A 27,358-nucleotide genomic window follows, 5' to 3' on the forward strand; every position below is an offset into this window, starting at 1 on the left:
GCTAACATTATTAATCAATAAAGGTACAGTAATAAAACAGGATTGTTTTACTTTTTAATACAGCAAGACACTAATTATTAATGTTAAGTCTAAACCAATAAAAACTAATTAAGGATTGTGGTACCAGTACTTAGTGCTGTATGTGGTATGAAATAACATGCTGTTTATTAAGGCCAGAGTTGTTAAACCAGAAACAGTGAGATTCTTTTTAATGGTATGTTATGTAGTGTACCAATTATGATATGGTATACAGTAAACTCTCAATTATCTGATGTAATTTAGCCAAGCCCAATGCCAGTTAAAGCAAAAACCCAGATACTGCATAGTACCCCCAATCGGCTCAATATTCGGTGTTAAGCCAGATACAGTGAGTCCTTGAAATATGAAAACTCTAAGTATGAATTTCCGATGGTACGAAAGCGATAAATGTAGGAAAAATTCCACAATACGAAAGTATCTGTCTCGATGGTACGAAAAACGATGAGAAGAAATACGAAAAATTCAAAATGGGCGCACTGCACAGCGCCGCGCTCGCTTGCGGCGAGAAAACGAACTAACCCCTCTCTGGTAAATACATTTTCGCGTGCTTCCCAGTTGAGTTACATCCGTCCTCTCCTCTCAGCTCCGCTGTACGTTACGCTGTTTTTCGCTGTTCTTCACCTTTTCGTATTTTCACCATGCCTCCCCAGCGCCCTGCATCATCTCCAGCATCCGGGGAACCAGGTGCAAAGAAGAAACAGCATTGTACTCTCACTCTTGAGAGGAAATTGAAAATACAGTAGTTAGATTGATTTATTTACTGGTAAATGTACAATGAAAGACAACTATCTTCCCAGTTCAGTATGAAGAAAATTTACACCAGGCAAAATACAATGAAAACCCTGTTTCTACTAGTGCATGTTTCAAATGGTTCGATTTTTCCACGCTATATTCGTCAGACTTTGGGAAGATACTTGTGTCTTTCACTGTACACTTGAAGCAACAGAAAGACCTTAGCAATTCAATGCATAATCCTCCAGCTTGTTTCTGTAATTTTCTGACAACTTTCAGTTTGGCAAATTACTTTTTCTTGCTGAAAAATTTCCTTCCCGTTATTATTGTCACTTTCCCCTACGCTCGTTTTCAGCGCAGTGGAAGAAACTCAACGTGCTCAAAGGCGGATATTGTTTCCCAATTTTCCAACTGGAGGTTAGGTTAGGTTAAAATTATTAGGTACAGATAAGCTCGGTTAGGCCAGGTTTAGTTAAACACTTAGGGAAGGACAGTCCTTGCCGCAATTATGTTAACGAAATAAACAAGAGTTGTCACACCAGAACAGCTAAAAATGATGGGGAAACAGGTTTAATAAGAAACGTTTACTGTATTTACCAACCCAGAACTAATCTGAAAAATATAACAGACTATGCCAATGGCCATACCATGTTGAGTACACCGCTTCCCGTCCGATCAGCGGTTACGCAACGTTGGGTCTGGTTAGTACTTGGATAGGTGACCGCCTGGGAACACCAGATGCTGTTGGCATCCCTACGTGTCAAGTGGGGTTGGTGGAGGATTAGTGCCCCTCCCTGTAAAACAATTAACTCTAAGCCCTTGGCCACCCCATTTGGGATACATGGCATCTGGCAATGAATGAATCAGGAAGAACTGATTCGGTAAGGTGCTTTTACTGCTTAAAGTAAAATGTATGTGTAGCACCCTCAATGGCTGTGGGTTCAGATATTTGCGTGCTCCCGTGGTCGGCCTTGGGACCATTTTTTCAAAGTTCTAAAATCAATTTCTTTTTTTTTACATATGTGAAAAGACTCGTCTGGCACACCTGGCTTTTTTTTTTTTTTTCTTTTTTTTTTTTCTTTTTTCCCCCTCCCCTAAACCCATCCTGTGATTTGCTATGATTCGTGTAAGAATTAATTAAATTAGGATGCATGTTACATCAGCATGTATACATCGGCCGAAAACATCTGGGACGAAGTGAACTGTTAACGCCAGACTGCTTAAGGTGGTAGAGTAGTGTCGTGTAAACACACCAGTGACCCTCATTCCCTTCCCATAATTGCGTTTTTTTTTTTTAGCTCACCCTAACTCACCGTCACTGACACCAGTACAGTAAGGCGTTGTTCAGGGCCAGCAGCTATGAAAGCGATAATGCAATACATTATTGTTTGTATCAGTCCTCTCTCTTTCACTCATACACATAAGAACAAACAAAAGAATGAGCAGTAAATGTACACTAACTCTAAGGAGCAGAAATAACTGTGCTCAGTTGGTCCGAAATACTGTATATTGGGAAGAGTGATACCAAATGAAGAATGTGGAACTGAATGCTAACCTATGAGAACATGTGGGACAAAAGAGTAATTTTTTTCTGATTATCAAATATTTTTGTTCCATATCGTCTCTTAAAATTGTAAAACCCATAATCTTTCGTGTAAGCATACAGCCTGAAGACCTTACCAATTCAGTCCATATTCCTCTCGTTTGTCTTCTATATTTTTCTGACTATTTTTAGGGTGATAAATTATATTCTCTTGCTGAAAGAAACTTACTCAAAATTAGGTCGCATGTAACATAAGCATGTGAACATCGGCGTGGAGTGAAGAGAACTCCTGACTGATGGAATGGTATAGTGGGGTCATGTACACACACCAGTGACCTTCGTTCCCTTCCCGTAATTGTTCGCAGTTTTTATAATGCCCTAACTCAACGTCATTCACACCGAAACAGTGTTGTTCAAGGCCGGCAACTATGAAGGAATTAATGGAATGCTGTATGAAATGTCCCTCCTCTCCTCACAGCCTCGCTGTATGTGAGGATATTTTTGCAGCCCTTCACCTTTTCGTATAGTTTCGCCTTGCCTTCCAAGCACCCTGCATCATCTCCAGCTTTGGGGGAGCCTGCTGCAAAGAAGCAGCAGCAACGTACTCTAATTCTGAAAAGGAAATTGGACATTATAAGACCCCATGAGGAGGGGCAGGGAGTCTCAGAGATTGGGTGTGCTTTAGGCCTTGCTGTTTCCACCACTGGAACTGTGACGAAGAAAAAGGAGATGTACAAGAATATGGCCACCTCCTTCTCTACAATTGTATACAGGTATTGCTTACTTCTTAATAGGGGGAGTGAAGTTTAGATGGGGGTCCTGGGCCGCATCCCTCCATTTATATGTGTATTTCAATTGGGAAAATCGTTCCGATATACGAAATTTCGAATTATGGAAGTTTTTTTGGTCCCTATCCCTTTCGTATATCAAGGACTCACTGTACTGCCTTACTATCCATCGTGAACCACTATCCTAACAACTTTCCCACATGAAAAATGTTAAAATTAGGATAAACTACAATAATGATACAGTACAGTAATACAGTAATAATGTGCCAGTTGTATACGATTTACAAGCCAGCTGATACACCTCAATGCGAAAATTATGATAAAATACAATGATACAGTACAGTAATACAGTATTAATCCGCCAGCTGGATACCATTTACAAGCCAGCTGAAACACCTCAATGCCGGATATTGCACACAACCGCCCTTTACGTCCCGTTTCAGTGCCGAATATTGCTCTACTTCAGCCAAGCCAACAGCGCCGGATATTGCAACAATGGATAACTGACTTTACTGTATATCATTTTTCAGAGAAAAACTGGATATTATCTAATTCTGAAACTACGGTACATAAAATTAAATATGTACAGTACAACACAGCTGTTTACATTACTGTATCAGTAATCAAAATGTGTACATTTGTATTTCAAGCTCAGTTCTTTATACAAATTTGCATGGATCTTTATTTAAAAAAAAAAAAAAAAAAAAAAAAAAAAAGTTACCTATGACAATTTACTGTCTTACTGAACATTTTATCACCTTTCTCCTGTTGCACTTCAGAACTTCCCCCTGTTGCACGAGAACCTTCCCCCGTGTGTGGCAGTTCTCCAATGCATGCAGGGTTTTCACAGGTGGGCCTTTGTGTTTTGTACTGATATTGTGCATTAGCCTTGTTCTCACGCAATTTTTAGATACCTAGGCTAGTGGTGTACTGAGCTAGGGCACACCAACCAGATATGGACTATATATAATAATACACATGACATGATGTCACCAACCAATAACAAAACCAGAGGGGCACTCAATGGAGCATATCTCTCCGACAAGGGCAACATAATTTCAAAACCACTCTTCATAATGGGTTAGGTTTTCTCACTGCTTTGGGTTTCACAAAAAGTGTTTTCCAGATCCAGAATCTGCAATACGATTTTGATCAGTCCCTAAAGTTACGGTATATAATCGATTGTTTCCTGGGACATGGGCTATCTACCCACCAAATTTGGTCCAAATCTCATTTAGCTTTTGAGTAATCCTGCTAACAAACAAACAAACAAGGGTGAAAAAATACTCTCCCTTTTGGAGAGAACTAGTAAGTTAAGGAAGCCATGGGAATGTTTTATTTCACAGATTTTCATCTGAAAATAAGAAAGACAAATCAGAGAAGTTTCTGATTATGAAGAGAGAGAAAGAGAGAGACAGAGACAGAGACAGAGACAGACAGACAGAGAGAAATGTACTAGTGGCAAGATATGGCAACTCAGGCTAATAAAATGGGCAACCCATGCTGGCTGTATCTTGTTTTCTGAAGTCTGTTACCACTTATTTCATGAATAAATATATGTGAATATATACAGTATATACAGATACATACACGGCTGCAAAGGGCAGACCGAAAAAGACCTGGGAAGAGGTTATAGAGTGTGACCTCAGGAATAAAGGACTGAACAGGGAGGCTGCCAGAGACTGAGCAGCAAGGACTGTGACCATTAGGTGACCAAGACCAACAGATGCAAGCATGTTGGAACATTTATAAAGACTATGACAGAACCTATATGGGTAAATTATTAAAGACAGTGATTATAGTAATAACCGCCAAACTTCATCATTTAATGAAAATATATCACCTAGAACACAGGCAGTGTGAAATCTCTCAGCAACCATTTATTGTAGATGCAACATAAAGTGGCATCATCCGCTACAAGACCGTGCTAAACAATGTCTATAGTAAAACTTCATTTATTTTCTAGCAATGAGCTTTTGCAGCCTGAATTTCAAGTTGCCTTAACAGTAACTGATCCATTATAAATGATACTGTGTAGCAGGTTAGGAAATTCTAAGCAAATGTGAGTTACTTTAGACTGATGTTTTTGCCTTGGGATCTCCCTTTATTCCATGGCCTATTTGTTTGTTTCTTTGCTTGTTTTTCCGTAAGCTGTGTTACTGTTATGGATTTTGTTGACAATGCATTGCAATTAGCTATAATCTGAATCTTCTGCCGTCACTTTAGTGAATATCCATTTAAAACCCCTGAATTCTAAGTGTTAATTTATGCTTTGAGTGTAGCTACTTTATCTATGTGGAAGTTGGGTAAGCACACAACCAGTATGAGATAGGGCTTGTAGGAGGCAGAATTTGGTGATGTCAACACATCCAGTCTATAAGTCAACTTCCATGAAGTGGTTGGGCTTTACTGTACACATAATACCACTATGCAACTATGCAACTAATCACTCTTGCCTTCAATGTCTGGACTAAGTGGCCTAGCCTTGGCTTCCCACCCTCCTGACGATGCAATACTAGACTGGATAATGGAAGGATCTACTCCTTACTACTAATTCAGATAACTAATAAGTGCAGTATACCCAGTAGGGCTTGCTGTTACTGTATTTATAAACTATTTTAAACTCTGTGAAGTTACTTATCATCAAAATATAGAACAAGAGATTCCTTAAGTTTACACACTTCCAAAGCCAGGTTCCATACACATGTTCACAGTGATCTCCTTTCTTATCCCCTAAAGAAGGATGGTGGTCTGCAGAAAAAGGGCAACTTCTGCCTGCAGTCAACCAGGTTCACATTCAGACAAGCCCTGGGCCACAACTAGAACAGCTACAACTATGACCTATCCAAAACCTTCAAATCAATCTTCAATGCACTTCATATTAACAGACCTCTATCCTTCCAGACATCCTGGCTCCTCTCCTTGTGATATTTCATGTACTGTACTCAGAACTGACTCCTTCACAATTATATCTTACACTCTGGCTATACAGTATCAGATACAGTAAATGGTTACAGTACTGTGCTGCTTCCATCTGTGCTCTAATGTTGCAATGTTTGACATGTACTGGAGAGGGACACCTTCACATGATGGCACAATATACACAGGTAGCTTGCTTTCTCAGTTTATACAAATGTTCCTCAGTTTCTTCCCTATCCCTTGAAAGGATAGAGAACTGCAGGAAAACTTCAGCCTTCAGTCCACTGGGTTCAAGGGCAGATGAGGCTGGAACCACACCAACAACAACACAACTGGCAATTTCACATAAATACAGTACTGTCTATATTTATTAAAGAATACTGTACCTCACAAAGCAAGCAAGTAATACCAATTTCAGTGTTCAGTAATTATCATTTTCTCCAAATTATAAACAGCATAACTGCTCCACAACTGTTTGGTATATTTTCTGCTACTCTGAGTTTTTCCTTCTTGCACAGACAATATCCCATGTACAGTAAAAGTTCTATTATGGTATTCAGCATCTATGAGAGCGGGCTGATGCCGAGAAATTGGATTTGCCGAACAATCGAAATACCTACCCACTCGGTACCTTATATGTATTGGTGAACACTCATCACCACTTATGGTATTACAAATGTGTTTGGAGAGAGTACTATATACTGTACAATACTGTAATCAATACAGTACTATACCTGAATCTGAAATATATACAAATTAGTGAACATATACAAATGTAATGACACAGTAGGTCTACAACTCACAGATAGCGCTTCCTGGATGGCCGAAATGATACGGAATATTATCTACCAGCTCAATACCCAATTTGTATTGGGGAACACTGTCATCACTACTTACATTATTACAAATATGTTTAGAGTGAGTACTGTATACAGTACTCTCTCCAAACACAAAATAAAATAGTCGGAAAAGTACATGAACTGGAGGAATATGAATTGGTAAGGTCTTTCTGATGCAAGTTAAATATACATTTAGCACTCATTCTTATGTTCGTTTTTGTGTTAATATGTGAAAGAGAGAGTACTGACGCAAACAGTAATGTATTCCATTAACCCCTTAATAACCCCCTGCATTGAACAACATTTTACAGTACCGGTGTCAGTGACATGGAGTTAGTGTGAGCTATAAAAAAACGTGAACAATTATGGGAAGGGAACGAAGGTCACTGGTATGGTTACATGACTCTACGTTACGATTCCAAGCAGTCAGGCAGTCGCTTAATCTCAGATGTTTTCGCCCATTTGGTAAATGCGCCGTAACATTATCAATTCTTCCGTGAATCAGAGCCAATCATAGCATAGGTTTAGGAAGCTAAATAACACACTGCTAGGTGCATCAGACCATTCTCTTCATATCTTGAAGAAAATTAAATGGAAGAAATTTAATCCATCTTTGAGTACGAAAAGTTTCTTCCAATCATCTGAAATCAATTTAACTTTCTTCACGATGTGAAGAGAATCATCTGGCACACTTAGCAATGTGTTATTTAGCTTCCTAAACCCATGCTATGATTCACGGAAGAGTTGGTAAATGGGCTAAAACATTGGAGATTAAGCGACTGCCTGACTGGTTGGAATCGTAGTGTAGTCATGTAAACATACCAGTGACCTTCATTCCCTTACCATAATTGTTCACAGTTTTTTATAGCTCACACTAACCCGACGTCACTGACACCGGTACTGTAAAGGGTTGTTCAATGCCAGGGATTATTAAGGGGTTAATGGAATAAATTATTGTTTGCATCAATGCCCTCTCTTTCACATACAAACACAAAACCCAACAAAAGAATGAAACTACATGTACGTTTAACTTTCATCAGAAAGACCTTTCAGCACAAACTGACTTTCCATTGCACCAGAAATGAGAATTAATTTTACTTTTTTTATGCTTACAATCAGTTTACTTCAAAATATTAAAACTGTGATGGTTACGACAAGGTTCACCTGTATGTGGTTAGTGAGGGGCAGCTGGTGCTGGTGGGTGGCGTTGGAAGATGTCTCGCCAGCTTCATTTTCCGTCCCTCCCGACGCCTGCTGAGGCTTCTTTTTTGGCAATATGGTCATTTTTTCACGTTAATTGTGCTTCTTCCTCCCTCCAGCGAGGCCAATCCACCGAAATTTGATTGTAATTCTCAGGCTTTGTCCAGAAAATGGCGAAAGTGTAGAGTATAAGTGACTGAACCTTGTTTTCCGACTGTGGATTGGGATCAAGGGAATCTGAATCTATATAGGTGGCGTAGGAATAACACTTTAATATCGTTTTAAGACTATATTGGATTTGAATTTATATAATGTGGTGTAACACGGGATTGTAGACACATAATAGATGGGATGACTTTTTCATTGGTTTGTTGTCATATGTGCAGGAAACTGGTCACGTGATCAATCAACAGCTGATAACAGACAACACGAGGGGATGATCTGTGTGAGTAGTGATGGGCGATACTCGATTTTTTCTGTAATCGATTATTTCGATTACTTCTGTGGTCAGTAATCGATTACTTTTCGATTACTTTTACCTTAAAATTGATATTATATGGGTATATTGGTAAAGTCTGTATAAGGTAAAATGTTATGGCTTCATTGTAGTCTCTCTCTCTCTCTCTCTCCAAGCATTATGTTAAAGGAAAAGATCCGGAAAAAGTAAAAACAGTACTAATACCTGAAAATTTAATTAACCAGTAATCAGATCTGCTGAGCCTCCCGCCGCACAATCACACAACTCAGTTCTCACACAGCCACACTGCTGCCAGCTGTGCAGTGCACACTCGCCACAGTCTACACAGTACACAGAAACTGCACGTACGAGTTTGCTGTATTCGATTTGTCTACTCCAATATCTGAGGTCCCAGCTTTTTATTCTGCTTGTACATACAGCTATTAATTATCAGCTACCTCTTTTTTACATATATCTTTATGAATTAAAGTGTTTATTATAAAAGAGATTAATATTTATTGGGTAATATCCATTGAAATGCACCTGTCTATAATACATATTTAATATATAATATATGCAGGGAGTAATCGTATGGTAATTGATTACTGGGAACTGTAATCGATTAGTGAATAATTTTACCTTGTAATCAATGTAATCGATTACAAATAATCGATTATGCCCACCACTATGTGTGAGTCGTAGTTAACCAGTATCTTTCTCGCTCTCTCTCTCTCTCTCTCCTTGGCCAGACATAGAGCAAGTCTTGTTAATTTCCTAAGGGCACATATTACTGATAAAGGATCCAGACTAACATCTCGTAGGTAAGGGCAAGGGATACTTTATTATAGCCAGACGCAATGATCCTTGACGGGATGACCACGAAAACCTCGTCTGTCTCGCTGTTGCAGGCCGTCAGGCTGCCCTTTTCCTCCAACACGCATCAGCCTCGTTCATGTGCCTTTCCCCTTCCCTCCATTATCCGCGGCCTACCACTCTCAGCCACGCATACGCACTCTTCCAGCCAGTCCATTATTTTCAGTTCTATCCATGTGGCAGGGCTCTTACCACACTGTAGCACATTCCACATCAACTTGACAGTGCTCCGAGACTTCCTCTTTGTCTCCCTTATAACATCACAAAGCTCATGAGGTTACTCATTTCCACTCCTTTCCCACGTAACTGATGTCTTTTTAACAAATATATTCCCCTGGGGAAGGGGGTGGGGGAAGATTACTGTACTTCCCTGCTTGTTATAAGAACCGTCAAAAAGGGGATATTTTGTCTTCCATCTTTCACTCCTTGCTGTCCTCCTGCCCTACGTCTCATCTTGATATTTCCATGTTTCTTCGGACCTTTATACTCTCTCTGCTTTTATCAGGTTGGACAATTAATTTCATGACATGAATAGTTTAAGGACTTCCCATTGATGATAACTTCTGCCTTATACTACTTTCATGCAAAGACCACTTCACTGCCAGCCTAAGTGCCATATACTCATATTATGGCATGGTACCGTACTAGTTCTTCATTATTCCTTCCTTCCTTCCTTCCAGCAAAGATTATGGTATCACTTTTATCATTAATATGACTTGATTTCCTGTAAACCAGGAAAACATTTACAATGCTGGGTAGTAACCTTATAACCAACCAACACGTGTTCCCAATGTGACACAAGTGGGTTGGCGGAGGGGTAGTGCCCCTACCCGGAAAACAAATAACTAAAAGTACGAACAAGAAGCCTCGGACCAGGACTGACCAAAAGTTGACTAGAAAGGACACAGTATGGATGGCAACTTGGAATGTAAGGGGTGCAAATGATAAGGTGAAGGCAAGAGAGAGTGTTCAGGTGCTTGAGGGTGCTAAAGTGAATGTATGTGGGTTAACGGAAACTAAATGGAGAGGTAAGAGTTTGAGAGCATGGGAGTTTGGAAGGGGTATATACACACGAGTAAGTGAGAATGAGAAGGCAAAAGAAGGAGTGTATGTTGTTGTAACAGATGGAAGGAGAATATAAGAGAGTATGGATCAGTTGGCTCAAGGATTGTGTGGGTAAGACTGAAAGTTGGACTACAAATATGGGCGACTGTGTGTGTGTATGCGCCAACGCAAGATTGTGCAAGCAGAGTGAGAGAAGAGTTCTGGACAAATGTGGAAGCGTGCATAGAAAAATTTGAAAGGAATGAGAGGGTGTTTTTGATTGGAGATATGAATGGAAAGGTAGGGAATAGGAAAGTGGATGGAGTAGTTGATGAGTTGGGTATGCCTGCAGAGATGGATGAGAATGGCAGTGCTTTAGTGGATGCTTGTGCCAGGAGGGGGTTGGTGATAGCTAATACCCTCATCAGGCACGAAATGATCCACAGGTATACATGGCAAGTCATAAGGGTGGGTGGTGAACTGAATGAACGGAAGGCAGTGTTTGATTATGTGTGTGTGGATGAAAGGACGCAAAGGTGTATAATGGATGCAAGAGTATATAGAGGTTGGGGGAGTGGACTTTCGGACCACCACTTGGTGGTGGTCAGAATTAAAGTCCAAATAAAATGGAGAAATAGAAGAAGGGAAGGACAGGAGGAAGTAGTTTTTTTTTTTTATGCGAGGAAGAAGGAACCAAAGGCCATGAGCCGGCAATAACAGTTCCCTCCAAGAGAAAAACAATATACAAGAGAGAGCCAAATTCAAGATCCGATCATTTCGAGATGCCTGGACACAATGAGTTTGAATGACTGGATATCATGGGCAGCAGGAAATACAGACAGAGGGGGAGAGTTCCAGAGTTGACCTGTTGCATAAATGAAGGACTGGGAGTAACGGTTAACTCTTGCATTAGAGAGTTGGACAGAAAAGGGATAAGAGTTTGCTGCTAGACGGGTGCTATGTGCCCGTTATAGAGGTGGAGGAATGCATGCAAACAGTTCAGAGGAGCAGTGACCATTAAAGTAGTGATAGAAAAGAGATAAAGATGCAGCAGTGCGGCGAAGAGACAGAGGTTGAAGGGAGTCAGTAAGAGGAGGAGAGTTAATGAGACGAAAAGCCTTTGACTCCACCCTATTGAGAAGAGCTGTATGTGAGGAGCCTCCCCACACATGAGAGTTGTACTCCACACAGGGGCAGATAAAACCCCTGTATAGAGTCAACAACCGTGCAGGGGTAAAGAAAGAATGGAGTCGGCTCAGCACACCCAATCTCTTGGAAGCAGGTTTTATAAGAGATGTAATATGATCTTTCCAAGATAATACCTGAGTAAATGAAACCCCAAGCATGTTCAAGGATGATGCAGGATTAAGCTGAATATTATTAAACATTAGTGGGTATACCTGTGGAAGATTTTGTCGGGTTGATAGGTGTAAGAAATGAGTCTTAGATGCATTAAAAACAACCAGATTATTTTTACCCCGGTCAGAGATACGAGCCAAGTCAGACATTAGGTGTGCCATAGCCTCATCCCTTGTTTGTTGAAGTAACTGATGAGATGGGCGTTGCGGGAACCAAATGGAAAGGTGAAGGGTGGAGTCATCAGCGTATGAGTGGATAGGGTTAGATGTACAGCTTAGAAGGTCATTGATGAATAAAAGGAAGAGAGTTGGTGATAGGACAGAGCCCTGAGGAACACCACTGTTGATAGATTTAGGAGAAGAACGAAGACTGTCTACAACAGCAGCTCTAGAACGACCAGAAAGGAAGCTAGCAATGAAGACACAGATAGAAGGATAGAAACCGTAAGAGGGCAGTTAAAGATTTATGCCAGACATATAAGGAGAGTGGAAAAGTTATAAGAGGATGCAAAAAAGGCAGAATATGAGAGGGAAGTGGAAGAGCAGTTGGGTAAATATAGATTGGAGCAGATGGAGGACATAGAAGGTGTGTGCAGCATGTGAGGTGGTGTGTGGGGTGAAGAGAAGATGAAAAGGGGTGCAGGGAACAGCATGGTGGAATGAAAAGGTGAGAGAGGCTATGGCACAAAAGAAGAAGGTATATAGTGAGTGGATGAGAAACAGAGGCATGGAAGAAGTTGAGAGACAGAAGAGAGAGTTATATATAGAGAGGAAGAGAGAGGTGAAAAGATTAGTAAGAGAGAGTAAGAAGAGAGTGGATGAGGAATTTGGAAGGAACTTGAGTGTAAAGTGGAGGGAATGTAAGAAAATGTTCTGGAAAGAGGTAAAGAAAGTTAGACATGGTGCCAAAGAAGTTAGCTGGGGAGTGAAAGATAAAACTGGTAGATTACTAGTGGAGAAGGGAGAAAAAGTGAGCAGATGGAGGGAACACTTTAATGAATTGTTGAACACAGAGAATGAAAGTAATGCAAGCATGAGTGGCTGGGGAATGACTGGGAGAAAAGAGGGATGTGAGAAGAGAGGAAGAAAACAGTGTGATGGACATTGTGGAAGCAATGAAGAAAGTTAAAATGGGGAAGGCCCCAGGAATTGATGGAGTGTGTGGTGAAATGCTGAAGCATGGAGGAGATATAGCAGTAGAATGGATGTGGAAGATGTGCAGATTGGCCTGGGAGGAAAGTAGAATCCCAGAGTATTGGAAGTCAGGTATAATTATTCCCCTGTACAAAGGGAAAGGGGAAAAAGAAGTGTGTGTTAATCACAGGGGCATTTAGTCTTCTTATTGTAATTGGAAAAGTGTATGGTAGGATACATACTGACAGAGTTAGGGAAACAACAGAGGAGTTGGTTGGAGAAGAACTGGGAGGTTTTAGGAAGGGAAGAGATTGTGTAGATCAGATATTTATTCTTAGATCTTTAGTTGAAAAGTTTCTAGAGAAGGGAAAGAAGTTGTATGTGGCCTTCATGGATTTGGAGAAAGCATATGACAGGGTGGATAGATAAGGATTGTGGAAAGTATTAAGAATATATGGGGTAGATGGGAAGCTGTTGAAGGTCGTGAAGAGTATGTATGAAGGTGCTAAGGCTGCAGTGTGTGTGGATAGTGAACTGAGTGAATTTTTCTATTTGAAGATTGGAGTGAAACAAGGATGTGTCATGTCTCCATGGTTGTTCAATCTTTATATGGATGGGGTTATAAAAGAGATGCAAGGTTGGGCAGTGGATGTTGGAGCAGCCCTAGTGAGAGAGGGCAGTGTTTGGAAACTCCCTGTACTGTTGTTTGCAGGTGATACTGTGTTGTTAAGTAGAGACGAAGGGGAGCCGCAAGGCTTGGTGAATGAGTTTGGGAGTGTGTGTAAGAAACGGAATCTAACAAGAAAGTGTAAAGTTATGGTCTTGAAGAGGAATGAAGTCAACGAATGTACAGTGAGGTTGGATGAGGAGGAAATAGAAAATGTGTGTTTAAGTAGGCCACTTGGGTAGTGTGATGAGTAAGGATGGAAGTTTAGAGGGGGAAGTGCTTGAAAGGGTGCAACAGGGAAGAAAGGTTGCTGGTTCCTTGAAAGCAGTGATAAGAAACAGGGAAGTGAGCATGAAAGTGAAAAACCTACTACATGACAGTATTGTAATACCAACTGTAACGTATGGAAGTGTAGCTTGGACCTTGTTGGAGGGACAGAAGTCAAGAGTGAGAGCAGTGGAAATGAATTATTTGAGAGGAGTATGTGGAGTCACATGGAGAGACAGACTGACAAATGAGGAAGTGAAGGAGCATTGTGGTGTGGATGTGGATGTGATAGGAAACATTAGGAGAAACACACTGAGGTGATTTGGACTTGGTGATTGGAGAGCGAGAGACTGACGAGGAGAGTGTATGTGAGTGAGGTGGAGGGGAGAGAGGGAGGGAGAGGCCAAGGATGAGATAGAGGGATGGAGTGGAGAGGTATATGAGAGCGGAGGGTGTGAGCTGGGAGCAGGGCAGTGAAATGGCGGGGGACAGGGCGACATGGAGGCGATTTGTTTGTGGCCACCTCTAAAGGGATTAAGGCATCTGGCAGTAGATAGATAGATAGATAGATGACTTGATTAATGGGAAATTCACTCTCATCTTAAATGTCAGGATCAACGCATGCAAGCATGTTGGAGCCTTTAAAAACGAAAAAAACTTGCCTAGCCCCGGACTCCTATGCTCCTCATCGGGCAATGTAGGATTGGATGATGGATGGAGTAATGGGAAATTATTGATAGTTTGCTTGCACTGATGATTTCATTAAATTCTTTCCTTTATTGTTGATGAGATGATCATTTTAGAAGTACAGTACTGTAGTTTCACTTTGTACAGATAGCCTATTGTTTTATGGCAAAAATTATGCTGAAATTATTTCTCTGCAGAATGAGCTTAATACTGGATGGCAGTCATTCACAGGTTGATTAAGATAGATTAGGTTAGAAGCCCAATAGGTTTTGGAGGCTTGCTAGGTTAGGTTTAATCGCAGTCCTTGGTAGTTGAAGCTATGGTGGGTGTAACTTGAGTTAGGTTAAGATGCACTTATACATCCAGTTGACAAGAGCATATGTAAGCATGCTTTGCAGGCAGCACAAGGCAGACATATTATTTATAATAGCTAGTTATATGCTCTATAAAAAACAGGATATGGAATTGAAGCATATCCCCAGCTTGAGGGGTGCGACAAAATACTGAATCAGAGGTCATTTAGCTAATCGGCACATTGAACAGGAAAATATAATAAATTTGATCACCATACCGGTGTAGGTTCAGCCACACCTAACTAGTCTATGAGAAATCTGTTCAAAATTTTGTATTTGATTTAACTGGTGATAAAAAAATCAGGATTCAGAGTGAAAACTAGCCAAAGTTAGCAAAAGTGTTTTGCCTTTAGTCCAACAACTCACCTTGACAGACTTATAGTTTGTATAAATATTGATATGACATGCAGATACATTTATTTGCATTGTAAATTAATATTTATGCAAAATAAGGTCTGTCAAGGCATTTTAGCGATTTAAAGGGGAAATGTCTGCTAACTTTAGCACGTTTTTACCCTGAATCCTGATTTTATACTAATATTTAAAGTATGCACAATTTTTTTTACCAGATTTGTGATAATTAGTTGTGTATTAACATGTAAGGTTGAAAAATTATAATATTTTCCTGTTAAAAGTGCCAGTTTGGTAAAGGACTTCCAGGTCAGTATTTCGTTGCACTGCAGCTTGAGGAAGATGGATGCCCTAGTCCTGCATAGTTTCGAGTCTCCAGTGGGTAGAATATAGCACCCATACATTAGCCCACCAAAAAAAGTAGTAGCTACAGTTGACGAGTGGTTACCATTGCCCTTGGGAGTACGGTACTAATGTGAGACTGGAGAGAGGCCAGAGCCCAGTAACTGGCCTCGCGCAACACTCCTCGGTAGGAAATTCAATGACATTTATCAACTATAAGTAATCAGAATCTGAGCTGAGACAACTACTCATACAGTAAAGCCCTCAGTTTCATCCCTAATTGGTTCTGTGAAAAGTGCCATGAACCATGAAACCGCTAAATTTAGGGCATTGATCCTATGGGAAAGAAGCTAATTGGTTCCAGGTCCCATGCCAACTTCCCCTAAAACTCATTAATGCATTGCAAAATTTACTGATCCTGCCTGAAGAGACGAGCTCCCTGCGTGGGTTGGTGGAGGGTTAGTGCCCCTCCCTGTAAAACAAGTAACTCAGAATCAAACGGCCACCCCTTACGGGATTATGGCGTCTGGCAATAGATAGAATAGAAATAGATAGCATACTGTGATAGGCAAAGAAACTCACTTGGAAGGCTGGAGTGAGGTGCTTAATCCTTTAACCGCGGGTGTCATCCCAGAATGACATTGCAAAAACTGGACCAAACCGCGGTTGTCATTCTCGAATGTTTGTGAATATTTTGAATACCGCGCGTTATTTCTGTGCGCCAATTGTTTCAAGGGAGAGTAGCTATTAAGTTCTTTCACTCCAGCCGACCCCCACCTCCCTCCTCCCACCCCCCAGGCCCCCACCTCCCACCCCCCGGACCCCCCACCCCACCCCTGACCAAACACGCATCAGTATCTGTCCAGCTGTGTGAGTGACAACACTGCTGATGTGGCAGTGAAGTGCGGGCAATTACAGTGCCTTTTACCTGCTTCAGTGAACACAGACTGGGTGTTTATCGTATGTGCAGTGTTCATATATGTTTTTAGTATTATTATCAGAATGAGGTTGGCATTTGGTAATGGTGTGTGAGCGAAAAATAGTGATTTTAGATCGCTCACTTCTAATGGCACTGCCCATCCAGTGATAGTCAACGAAATCATGAAACCTACATCATTGCAAAGCCGAAGGTTAGTACTTTCTAATGGTACCTTATTTTTCGCTCTAGATTTATTCTGTGCAGAGTTATAAAGGTTTAAAGTTTGTTTACATTTTGGCTGGAACCCCCGCGGGAGAGGCCAGTCGGGGCAAAACAATGCCCGCGGTTAAAGGGTTAATGGGAGGGATGGGGGTGTAATTTCCGAGACAGGTGATGAGGCTACAGTGGTCCGCCACCTCTGGCACCTCCACCCTCCTCTGCCTCCGCCTCTCCACACAACACATTCATCCTACGCTGCATCTCTTCTACGGAAATGGTAACAAGCATGTGACGATAGCTTTCCACGCATGCAGTGTGTTTACATTTTCTCAACGTGAACAGAAGAGTTTTCTCATAAAACCTGGTGTTTGGGAATATTTGCAGGCTACCGCTAACCATGAAACCACAAACAAAGATGTTGCTAAACTTTGGGCTTCTCTTTACACGTTTCCTGTACACAGCTCATCCTGTTGGAGGCTATGCCTCCTGGTTTTTACTTGCACCACATCATGTGGAAGGACCCCTAGCAAGGCACTGTCTGATACAGGAATGCAACTGCTTGCTTGTGGTCAGTGGACCTGCCTAGCCCGACAGGCCAGGGTAGATCAACAGCAACAAATAACTGTCAACAAGATTGTCTTATTATAGTAGTCGCTGCAGTTAGTACAAATTTTGAAAGCTAACATGTCAACACTTCGGTGCTAACTCCCACCATCCACACTGAATACATGCTAGGGCTGTCTACACAAGACTGGTGTACTGGTATTAGTGGAGGTATTTTTATGACATGTCGGCAGGTCTTATGGTAGATCAGTAAAGTCTGCTTTTATGAAATTCAAATCCTTATACTGTTCCCTGCCCCAGCTGGGATTTGATCCTGGGTCCATTAGGATTGCAGGCTGCCTCTCTACCAGTTCAGCCACTGCCTCCTTCATCTCCCATCCTGTCCCCCTAAAGGAGGATGGTAAATTGCTGGAAAAAGACAGCTGAAGCTTGCAGTCCTCTGAGTTCATGTTCATCTCAGCCTGGAGCCACAATGTCAGCTAAAAATTAGGTGGGAAAAAAATTCCCCCACTGTATTGTACGTTTACAGTACAGTACCTCAGCTTTTACAAGCTAGCAGCAGTTTGCTTCAGAAACTCACTGAAACGAAAAAGTTTTACCATGGTTATCGTGTTTGTACAGATTTTGATTCAGTCAGAATGCTCCACTTGGATATGGCCTTTGATTCCCAAGAGGGGATGAGATTTTTCAGTCATGTATTGTAATGCCTTCACAGAAAGTAGGCTATTTATCTGCCCTTATATGTCCTGTAATTGTAGCCTATGGTAGGCTAGCCTTGGGCCTCTACACCTTGAGGGGGGTAATATGGGATTGTATTTATTATTTATTTATTTATTATTATTATTTAGCTTGGTAATTAATCTCTACATATATTTACAGGGTTGAAAATATGTTCTTTCCTGAGGGGTCAAGTGTGTTGTTTGTGGGCGAAGGTGATTTCTCATTTGTAACATCACTAACCAAGAAGGTGGAGGAGAGTTGTTCCAAGGTGAAGTTTGTGGCATCGTGCTTGCAGGAGGAGCTGTCAGAGAGAGCACAGAAAAATTGTGCTGTACTGCACAAGAAAGGTATGTATTGTGCAATTGTCCTAAGTTCATGAAGAGTCCTAACCCCTTTCAGCTCAGTTGATGGCCAGTTGTAATTATATTGGAGAGTAAATTTGAGTAGTAACCTCATAGACTTATTTGTAACTTAAAACTGAGACTCATTAAATTGCGTGCAGCCATGACTTAGTGTAGTCTTTGAGCTATGGGATTGGTCTGCCTCCATCTGATTAAAACAGATTGACTACAGTAAGTAGGAAATACACTTCTAAGCTCCTAGCTAACACTCGTTGCATTTCATGCTGCCACAAGTTCATACTTTATTCAAGTTTTTAGTTACCCAGTTCCATCAGGTAAAGGCACAGATAGTTTATTCATAGACTTGCAGAATGCACACTTGTTTTGCAGCATTTAGTACTTTTTATGCCATACAGTATATTAATAGTACCAGTAGTTGTTTCAGAGCAATAAGTAACCTATACTGTCTCCCGCTTAGGTTATTTTCTCAAATATTTTTCCTGTGTGTCTATACTCTATAGCCAGGCTCCCTGATTCCAGGAAGGGTGGTCGCAAATAGATTGCCTCCATGTCACCGTTTCTTCCACTATCAGGGTACCATTTCTCTAGTTCACATCACCCTCACTCATACCTCTCCACCTCATCCTTGGACTTCTCCTGCACATCACCCACATAGGCCTACACCTTGCTAGTCAGTCTCTCATTTTTCAATCACTCCACATTACCAGATTGTTTCAGGGTAACTCACCTAAAACTTGTCACATCCACATCAGTGCTGCGTAACATCCTCATTACCCTATTTGTCATTCCGCAGTACCTCACATGTCTCTCTCTCTCAGATAACTCATTTCCACCCATGTCACTCTTGACCTGTGTCCTCCCAGTAGAACCCAAACTTCATTTTCATTTATTACATTGGAGATTACAGTACTCTTGTGTGGTTACTTCTTATTTTATTTTATTGTAATTGTAATTTATGGAAATGAGGTAGGGAAGAAGATGAGAGAGAGAAGAGAGAGGTATATGTGAGCTGGAGAAGGGAGAAGAGATTGGTGATGGAGAGTAAGAAGAAAGTGGATGAAGAGTTTGGTAGGAATCTGAGTGTGAAATGGAGGGAGAGTAAGAAATTGTTTTGGAAGGAGGTAAAGAAAGTAAGGCAGTGTGTAAGTGGTAATAGTAGAGGAGTGAAAGACAGGAATAATAGATTGTTGGTGGAGAAGAGAGAGAAACTGAGGAAATGGAAGGAGCACTTTGAGGATTTGTTGAATGTAGAGAGTGAGAGCAGTGCGAATATAAGTGGTTGGGGAATGGCTGGAAGAAGGAGAGATGAGAGGAGGGAGGAAGAGATCAGTAGGGCAGAAATAGTGGAAGCAATGAAGAAGATCAAGATGGGAAAGGCCCCAGGAATTGATGGAGTGTGTGGTGAAATGCTGAGGTATGGAGGTGAGATTGTAGTGGGGTGGATATGGAAGTTATGTAGATTGGCTTGGGAAGAGGGAAGGGTACTGGAGGACTGGAAATCAGGTATAATTGTTCCTTTATACGAAGGAAAAGGGGAGAGAGAGGTATGTGGTAACCATAGGGGTATTTGCCTTTTTAGTGTGACTGGAAATATATATGGTAGAATACTCATTGATAGGGTTAGGCATATAACAGAGGACCTAGTTGGAGAAGAACAAGGAGGATTTAGGAAGGGAAAAGGGTGTGTAGATCAGATATTTGTTCTAAGATGTTTAGTGGAGAAGTATCTAGAGAAGGGAAAGAAAGTGTATGCTGCCCTCATGGACTTGGAGAAAGCTTATGACAATAGATAGACAAGGTATGTGGAAGGTATTGAGAATATATGGAGTGGAGGGGAATTTGTTGAGTGCTGTGAAGAGTATGTACAAAGGAGCTAGGGCTACGATGCGAGTGGCTGGTGAGCTGAGTGAGTTCTTTGATCTCAATGTGGGACTGAAACGGGGTTGTGTGATGTCTCCATGGCTGTTTAATATATACATGGATGGGGTTGTAAAGGAGCTGCAAGATGGGGCAGTGGATGTGGGGCTGGCTCTAATGAATGAGGGTGAGATTTGGAATATTCTGGTGTTGTTGTTTGCTGATGATATGGTATTGTTGAGTGAAGATGAATGGGAGTTTCAAGGTTTGGTGAATGAATTTGGGACAGTGTGTAGGAAGAGGAATCTGAAAGTTAATGTAAACAAGAGTAAAGTTATGGTGTTTGAGAGGAATGAAGTCACAGAATGCACGGTGAGGTTGAATGGGGAGGATACGGAGAATGTGAGTGTATTCAAGTACTTGGGTAGTGTGATGAGTAAGGATGGAACTTTGGGGGATGAAGTGCATGAAAGGGTACAACAAGGAAGGAAGGTTGTTGGTTCACTGAAAGCAGTGATGAGAAATAGGGAGCTGAGTATGGAAGTTAAGAAGTCACTGCATAATAGTATTGTGATCCCTACCCTAACGTATGGAAGCGAGGCATGGACCTTGCAAGAGGGGAACAAGTCAAGAGTGAGAGCAGTGGAAATGAGCTACTTGAGCATGTGGAGTGACATGGAGGAACAGGTTGACGAATGAAGAAGTGAAAGAACGTTGTGGGGTGAATGTGGATGTGGTTGAGAAGATTAGGAGATTACACTGAGGTGGTTTGGACATGTGGAGAGAATGGAGAATGAAAGACTAACTAAGAGGGTGTATGTAGGTGAGGTGGAGGGAGGGAGAAGGAGGGGAAAACTGAGGATGAGGTGGAGGGATGGAGTTGAGAGGTATATGAGAGAGGGGGGAGTGAGCTGGGGGGAGGGTAGTCAAATGGTGAGTGACAGAGTGACTTGGAGGCATTTTGTCTGCGGCCACCCTTTACGGGATTAGGGTGTCGGGCTATAGATAGATAGTTATTTGAGAGGAACATGTGGAGTTATATGGAGAGACAGACTGACACTTGAGGAGGTGAAGGAACATTGTGGTGTGAATGTGGATATGATAGGAAACATTAGGAGAAATTCATTTAGGTTGTTTGGCCATGTGGAGAGGATGGAGAGCGAGAGACTAAGTAGGAGAGTGTATGTGAGTGAGGTGGAGGGGGATAGAGGGACAGAGAAACCAAGAATGAGATGGAGGGATGGAGTGGAGAGGTATATGAGAGAAGGGGGTGTGAGCTGGGAGCAGGGCAGTGAAATGGTGGGGGGCTGGGCAACATAAAGGCGATTTGTTTGTGACCACCCCTTTCGAGATTAAGGCGTCTGGCAATAGATAGATTTTTAATTTCCATTCTCACATCACTGTTTCTGATCACTGCCCTCAGCTGCTGCAACCCTCCTTTTCTTCTGTATCCTTTCTAGCATTTCATCATTTAAAATTCCATCCTCCGTATTTCATTTATTGACAGTTCAGCCTTGTTATTCACTTCATGACTTCATTCCCTTTTAAGACCATAAATGTAACATTTGCTGTTGTGCATTCAGTTTCAATTTTTTTTTTTTTCCATACATGCTTCCAAACTCATATGCCAAGCAAACTCATATGCTGCAACTCTCACTCATCTTTGCCGACCACCACTATAAGCAAACAGCAGTACAGGCTGTCCCTAAACAAAACTGGTTCATTCAAATGTGAGGAATGCTACATTTGGAGACAAGTTATTGAACTACTCTCAGTTATATCTGCAAAAGTATGCATTATAAACAAATGGTTTTTGCAAGCTATATAACTAGCACTTCACTCTACATCATACCACAGTTAAATTGTTTATATGTTTTAATTTGGATGTTGTACAGATTATCAAAAGTTGCATGAGGAACGTTACCACGATGCTACCCCCTCTTGAACTTGGCATAAGCAGTTTCAATAAGTCTTTGATTTGACTGGTTCAGTCAAGGAGTGCTTTGTCTGTCTATCTATCTATTGCCAGATGCCTCAGTCCCGTAAGGGATGGCCACAAACAAATCGCCTCCCTGTCGCCTTGTCCAATGCCATTTCACTGCCCTGCCCCCAGTTCACACCCCCCTCTTTCGTATACCTCACCACTCCATCCCTCCATCTCATCCTCAGCCTCACCCTCCCTCTCCCCTCCTCCACCTCAGTTGCATACACTCTCCTCATTAGTCTCTCACTCTCCATCCTCTCCACATGGCCAAACCACCTCTGTGTATTTCTTCTAATGCTTTCTGTCACATCCATATCCACACCACAACACTCCTTCACTTCTACATTTGTCAGTCTGTCTCTCTATTTAACTCCACATGCTTCTCTCAAATAACTCATTTCCACTGCCCTCACTCTTGCCTTGTGTCCATCCAACTAGGTCCAAACTTTATGTCCGTACGTTAGGGTTGGTATCGCAGTACAGTACTGTGATATAGCAGCTTTTTTACTTCCATACTCACTTGCCAGTTCCTTGTCAGTGCCTTCAACGAACCAGCAGCCTTTCTTCCCTGTTGTTCCTTATCCATTACTTCATTCTCTAAACTTCCATCCTTACCCATCACAGTACCCAAGTATTTAAATGCACTCACATTTTTCATTTCCTCCTCATCCAGCCTCACTGTACATTCAGTGGCTTCATTTCTCTCGAAGGCCATAACTTACTCTTCTCTGCATTCACCTTTAGATTCTGTTTCTTACACACTCCCCCAGACTAATTCACCAAGCCTTGCAGTTCCCCTTTGTCTTCAATTAACAATACAGTATCATCTGCAAACAACAGTACAGGTACCTTCCAGACACTGCCTTCTCTCGTTAAGTTTGCTCCAACATCCACTGCCCTACCTTGTACCTCTATTATAACCCCATCCATATACAGATTGAACAACCGTGGGGACATGATACATCCCTGTTTCAATCTAACATTCAAATAGAAAAATTCACTCAGTTCACTATCCACACGCACTGCAGCCTTAGCCCCCTCATACATACTCTTCACGGCATTCAGCAACTTCCTATTTACTCCATTTATATTCTTAATATTTTCCACATTCCGTGTCTATCCACCTTGTCATATGCTTTCCCCAAATCCATTAAGGTCACATACAACTTCTTTCCCCTCTCTAGAAACTTTTCCACTAAAGACCTAGGAATGAATATATGATATACGTAACCTCTTCCCTTCCTAAAACCTCCCTGTTCTTCACCAACTAATTCCCGTTATTTCCCCAACTCTGTCAGTAAGTATCCAACCATATACTTTTCCCATTACACCAAGAAGACAGATGCCCCTATGTTTACCACACACTTCTTTTTCCCCTTTTCCTTTGTCATCATCATTATCATCATCATCATCCAGTCCTACTTTGCCCCATGAGGAGTGAAGGAGCCCAGGGCTAGGCAAGTTGGTCCTGACATTTAAGATGAGAGTGACCAGCCTCATTCATCCCTAAGTGGCAGTATATGAGCAATAAACCCCAACCATCCCTTGGATATAAACCTTCACTGGCTCAATCCAATTTAACCACGAGGTGCCAAAATTTGGTTATATGGTTACCACCCAGCGTAGTAAATGGTTTCCTGATGTACAGGAAACCCTTTGGCTTGTCACTTAGTTTAGAGTCACCCATAGGCAGATGGAAGAGGAAAGAATGAAGGAAAGAAAGACAGAAGAGGGAGTGTCAAGTCACGCGTAGGAAGAAGGACGAGGAAAGAATGAAGGAAAGAAAGACAGAAGAGGATGGAAGGAAAGAAGGATGGAGGAAAGGAAAGGGCAGACACCTGAGGGCAGCACTACATCGAGTGAGTGGATGGTGAGCGCCCCCTATAGGGGAATAATTATACCCGACTTACAATCCTCCAGAACTCGACTTTCCTCCCAGGCCAGTCTGCACATCTTCCATATCCATTCTACTACTGTGTCTCTCCCATGCTTCACAATTTCACTACACACTTCATCAGTTCCTGGGGCTTTCCACATTTTGACTTTCTTCATTACTTCTACTACTTCCAACCTATTGATTTCTTCCTTGCTTCTCAGCTCCTCCCTTCTCCCAGCGATTCCCCAGCCACTTATACTCACATCACTTTCATTTTCTATGTTCAACAGTTCCTTGAAGTGTTCTCTTTATCTGCTCACTTTTTCTCCCTTCTCCACTAGCAATCTACCATTTTTAATTTTCACTCCCTACTTCTTTAACACCCTGTCTAACTCTCGATACCTCTTTCCTGAACATTTTCTTACATTCCCTCCCCTTTACACTCAAATTCCTTTCAAATTTGTCATCCACTCTCCTCTTACTGTCTCTTACTAATCTTTTCACCTCTCTCTTCCATTCTGCATATAACACTCTCTTGAGTCTCTCAACTTCCACCACGCCCTTGTTTCTCATCCACTCACTTTATGCTTTCTTCCTTGGCACCTTGCGCCACAGCCTGTCTCACTCCTTCATTGCACCATGCTGTTCCATGCATCCGTTTTTCTTCTTTCATCATCCCTCACACCACCTCACATGCTGTGCAGATTAGTTCTTTGAATATCTTGCACGCACTTTCAATGTCCCCCATCTGTTCCAAATCATCTTTAACCAGTCACTCCTCCATTTCTCTCTTATATTCTGCCTTCTTTCCATCCTCTTGCAACCTTTCTATCCTCTTTGTGTGGACTGCTTCCTCCTGTCCTTCCTTTCTCCTATTCCTCTGTTTCATTTCAACCTTGACTTTCACCACCACTGTGTGGTGATCAGAAAGTCCACTCCCCCAGCCTCTGTATGCACTTACATCCATTACACACCTTCTCATTCTATCATCCACACACAGATAATCAGTCATCGCCCTCCGTTCATTCAGGTCACCACTCACCCTTCTCATCACTGGCCACATATACATGCGGATCATTTTGTGTCTAAAGAGGGTATTGGCTATCACCAACCCCCTCCCTGCACAAATGTCCACTACAGCACTGCCATTCTCATCCACTTCTGCAGGCATACCCTACTCTCTAAGTACCATATGCAATCCACCTTCACATTCTCAACTTTTCCATTCATATCTCTAATCAGAAATGCGCTCTCATTCCTTTCAGACTTTTCCATGCATGCTTCCACATTTGTTCAGAAGTCTTCTTTCACTCTACTTGCATGATCTTGCATTGGTGCATACACACACACAATCGCCCACATTTGTAGTCCAACTTTCAGTCTTACCTACACAGTCCTAGAGCTGACTGATCCATACTCTCTTATATTGTCCTTCCATCTTTTGCACGCAACAATACAAACTCTTTCTTTGTCTTCTCATTCTCACCTACGTCCACATATATACCCCATCCCTACTCCCAGTCTCTCACAGTCTCACCTTTTCATTTTGTCTGTTATTCCACATCTTTCTTTTGTCTTCTCATTCTCACCTACGTCTGCACATAGGCTATACCCCATCCATACTCCCGTTCTCTCACAGTCTCACCTCTCCATTTTGTCTGTTATTCCACATACGAGTACATCCACTTTTGCATCCTCAAACACCTGGACAGTTTCTCTCCCATTCACCTAATCATTCACTCCCCTTACATTCCATGTCGCAATCCATACCATGTCCTTTGTTCGGTCCTTAGTCGTCACCTGTTGGCCAGTTGTGGCCTGAGGCTTCTTGTTTGTATTTTTAGTTACTGGTAGTTGTTTTCCAGGGAGGGTTACTAACCCTCTGCCAACCCACTTGTTGTCATGTAGGGAACACATGTTTGATTACAAGTTTATCATATCAATAATGTGTCATTAGATATGGAACATAACCATGCCCAGCAAAATTGATTATTCTGAATAACTGATGTGCTATTAAGGAAAATGTGACCATCAGACACATTACCAGGAAAGTGAGAAATGTTACTTATGCGATTTTTATTGAAATATGATTATACAGTCAACTTCTGTTACTGTTACAGTAATTGTAAGTATCACAAACATAAACAAAATGTCTACCTGTGTGAAAGGGAATAGACAAAATCCACTCAACTACCGACCAGTATCACTAACCAGTGTTGTAAGCAAGGTATTAGAAAAGCTTATAAGAAAAGCTTGGGTAAATCATCTAGAAGAACACAATATGATAACGGAAAGACAGTTTGGTTTCAGAAAAGGAAGATCATGTGTTACCAATCTGTTGAGTTACTATGACAGCGTAACAGACACATTACAGGAAAGAGAAGGATGGGTGGACAGTATCTATTTAGATTTCAAGAAAGCATTTGACACAGTACCACACCAAAGACTTTTATGGAAACAGTACCATCAAGGAGGAATTCGAGGCAAACTGTATTGTTGGATGCAAGATTTTTTCATAAGAAGAGAAATGAGAACAGTACTAAGGGGAAATTACTCATTATGGAAAGAAGTGACTAGTAGAGTACCACAGGGCTCAGTGCTGGCACCAATCATGTTTTTAGTGTATATAAATGATATAGACAATAACACTGGAAATGAAAACTATTTAAATATGTTTGCAGATGATGCAAAAATACAAAGGAGAATTACTAACACAGATTCTTGTAAAGAGCTACAAGAAGAATTAAATAAACTTCATGAATGGAGTAATACATGGCAAATGGAATTCAGTGTAGACAAGTGTCATGTAATCAAGTTTGGTAAAAGTGGAAGACCTGATTGGGATTATACATAAGGAGATAAAACCCTACACACATCAGAAAGAGAGAAGGACCTAGGCGTGATTATCAATAATAGACTATCTCCGGCAGACCACATCAGTGAGAAGGTATGGAACATGTATACACTGCTTGCAAATATGATAATAGCATTCACATACATAAATGAAGACATGCTAAGAAAGATAATAACATCATTCATCAGACCAACCCTGGTGTATGCATCAGTAGTCTGGAGTCTTCATCTCAAAAAACACATAGACAAGATTGAAAAAGTTCAAAGGGCCGCTACAAGATGGGTACCAAGCTTAAGGGATCTGAGCTGTGAAGAAAGACTAAATAAATTGAATCTACCAACACTACAGGAGAGAAGGACAAGAGTTGACATCTATCTATCTATCTATTGCCAGACGCCTCAATCCCGTTT

At 41.4% G+C, this 27,358-nt stretch overlaps 2 protein-coding genes and 1 pseudogene across 2 annotated transcripts in view; 2 read left to right on the plus strand and 1 right to left on the minus strand.

The window, feature by feature from the left end:
- LOC145405892 (OTU domain-containing protein 5-B-like) overlaps positions 1-8,218 on the minus strand; it is a 28,627-nt gene extending 20,409 nt beyond the window's left edge. Inside the window, exon 1 of the mRNA XM_080277150.1 lies at positions 8,025-8,218. Within this exon, the coding sequence (XP_080133276.1) occupies positions 8,025-8,144 (120 nt within the window). The 5' untranslated portion in view covers positions 8,145-8,218. The remainder of the gene's footprint in view (positions 1-8,024) is intronic.
- On the plus strand, positions 1,405-1,521 carry LOC145409119 (5S ribosomal RNA; annotated as a pseudogene).
- Positions 8,219-18,226: 10,008 nt separating the features above from the next.
- Positions 18,227-27,358, plus strand: part of LOC145405903 (mitochondrial ribosome-associated GTPase 2) — a 50,799-nt gene continuing 41,667 nt past the window's right edge. The window contains exon 1 of the mRNA XM_080277154.1: positions 18,227-18,362. The gene's annotated coding sequence lies outside the window, so the exon portion shown is untranslated. The remainder of the gene's footprint in view (positions 18,363-27,358) is intronic.

The sequence above is a fragment of the Coenobita brevimanus genome, chromosome 8 (genome assembly GCF_032717465.1).
Source record: "Coenobita brevimanus isolate Jiangsu-jjx chromosome 8, ASM3271746v2, whole genome shotgun sequence".
Lineage (NCBI taxonomy): Eukaryota > Metazoa > Arthropoda > Malacostraca > Decapoda > Coenobitidae > Coenobita > Coenobita brevimanus.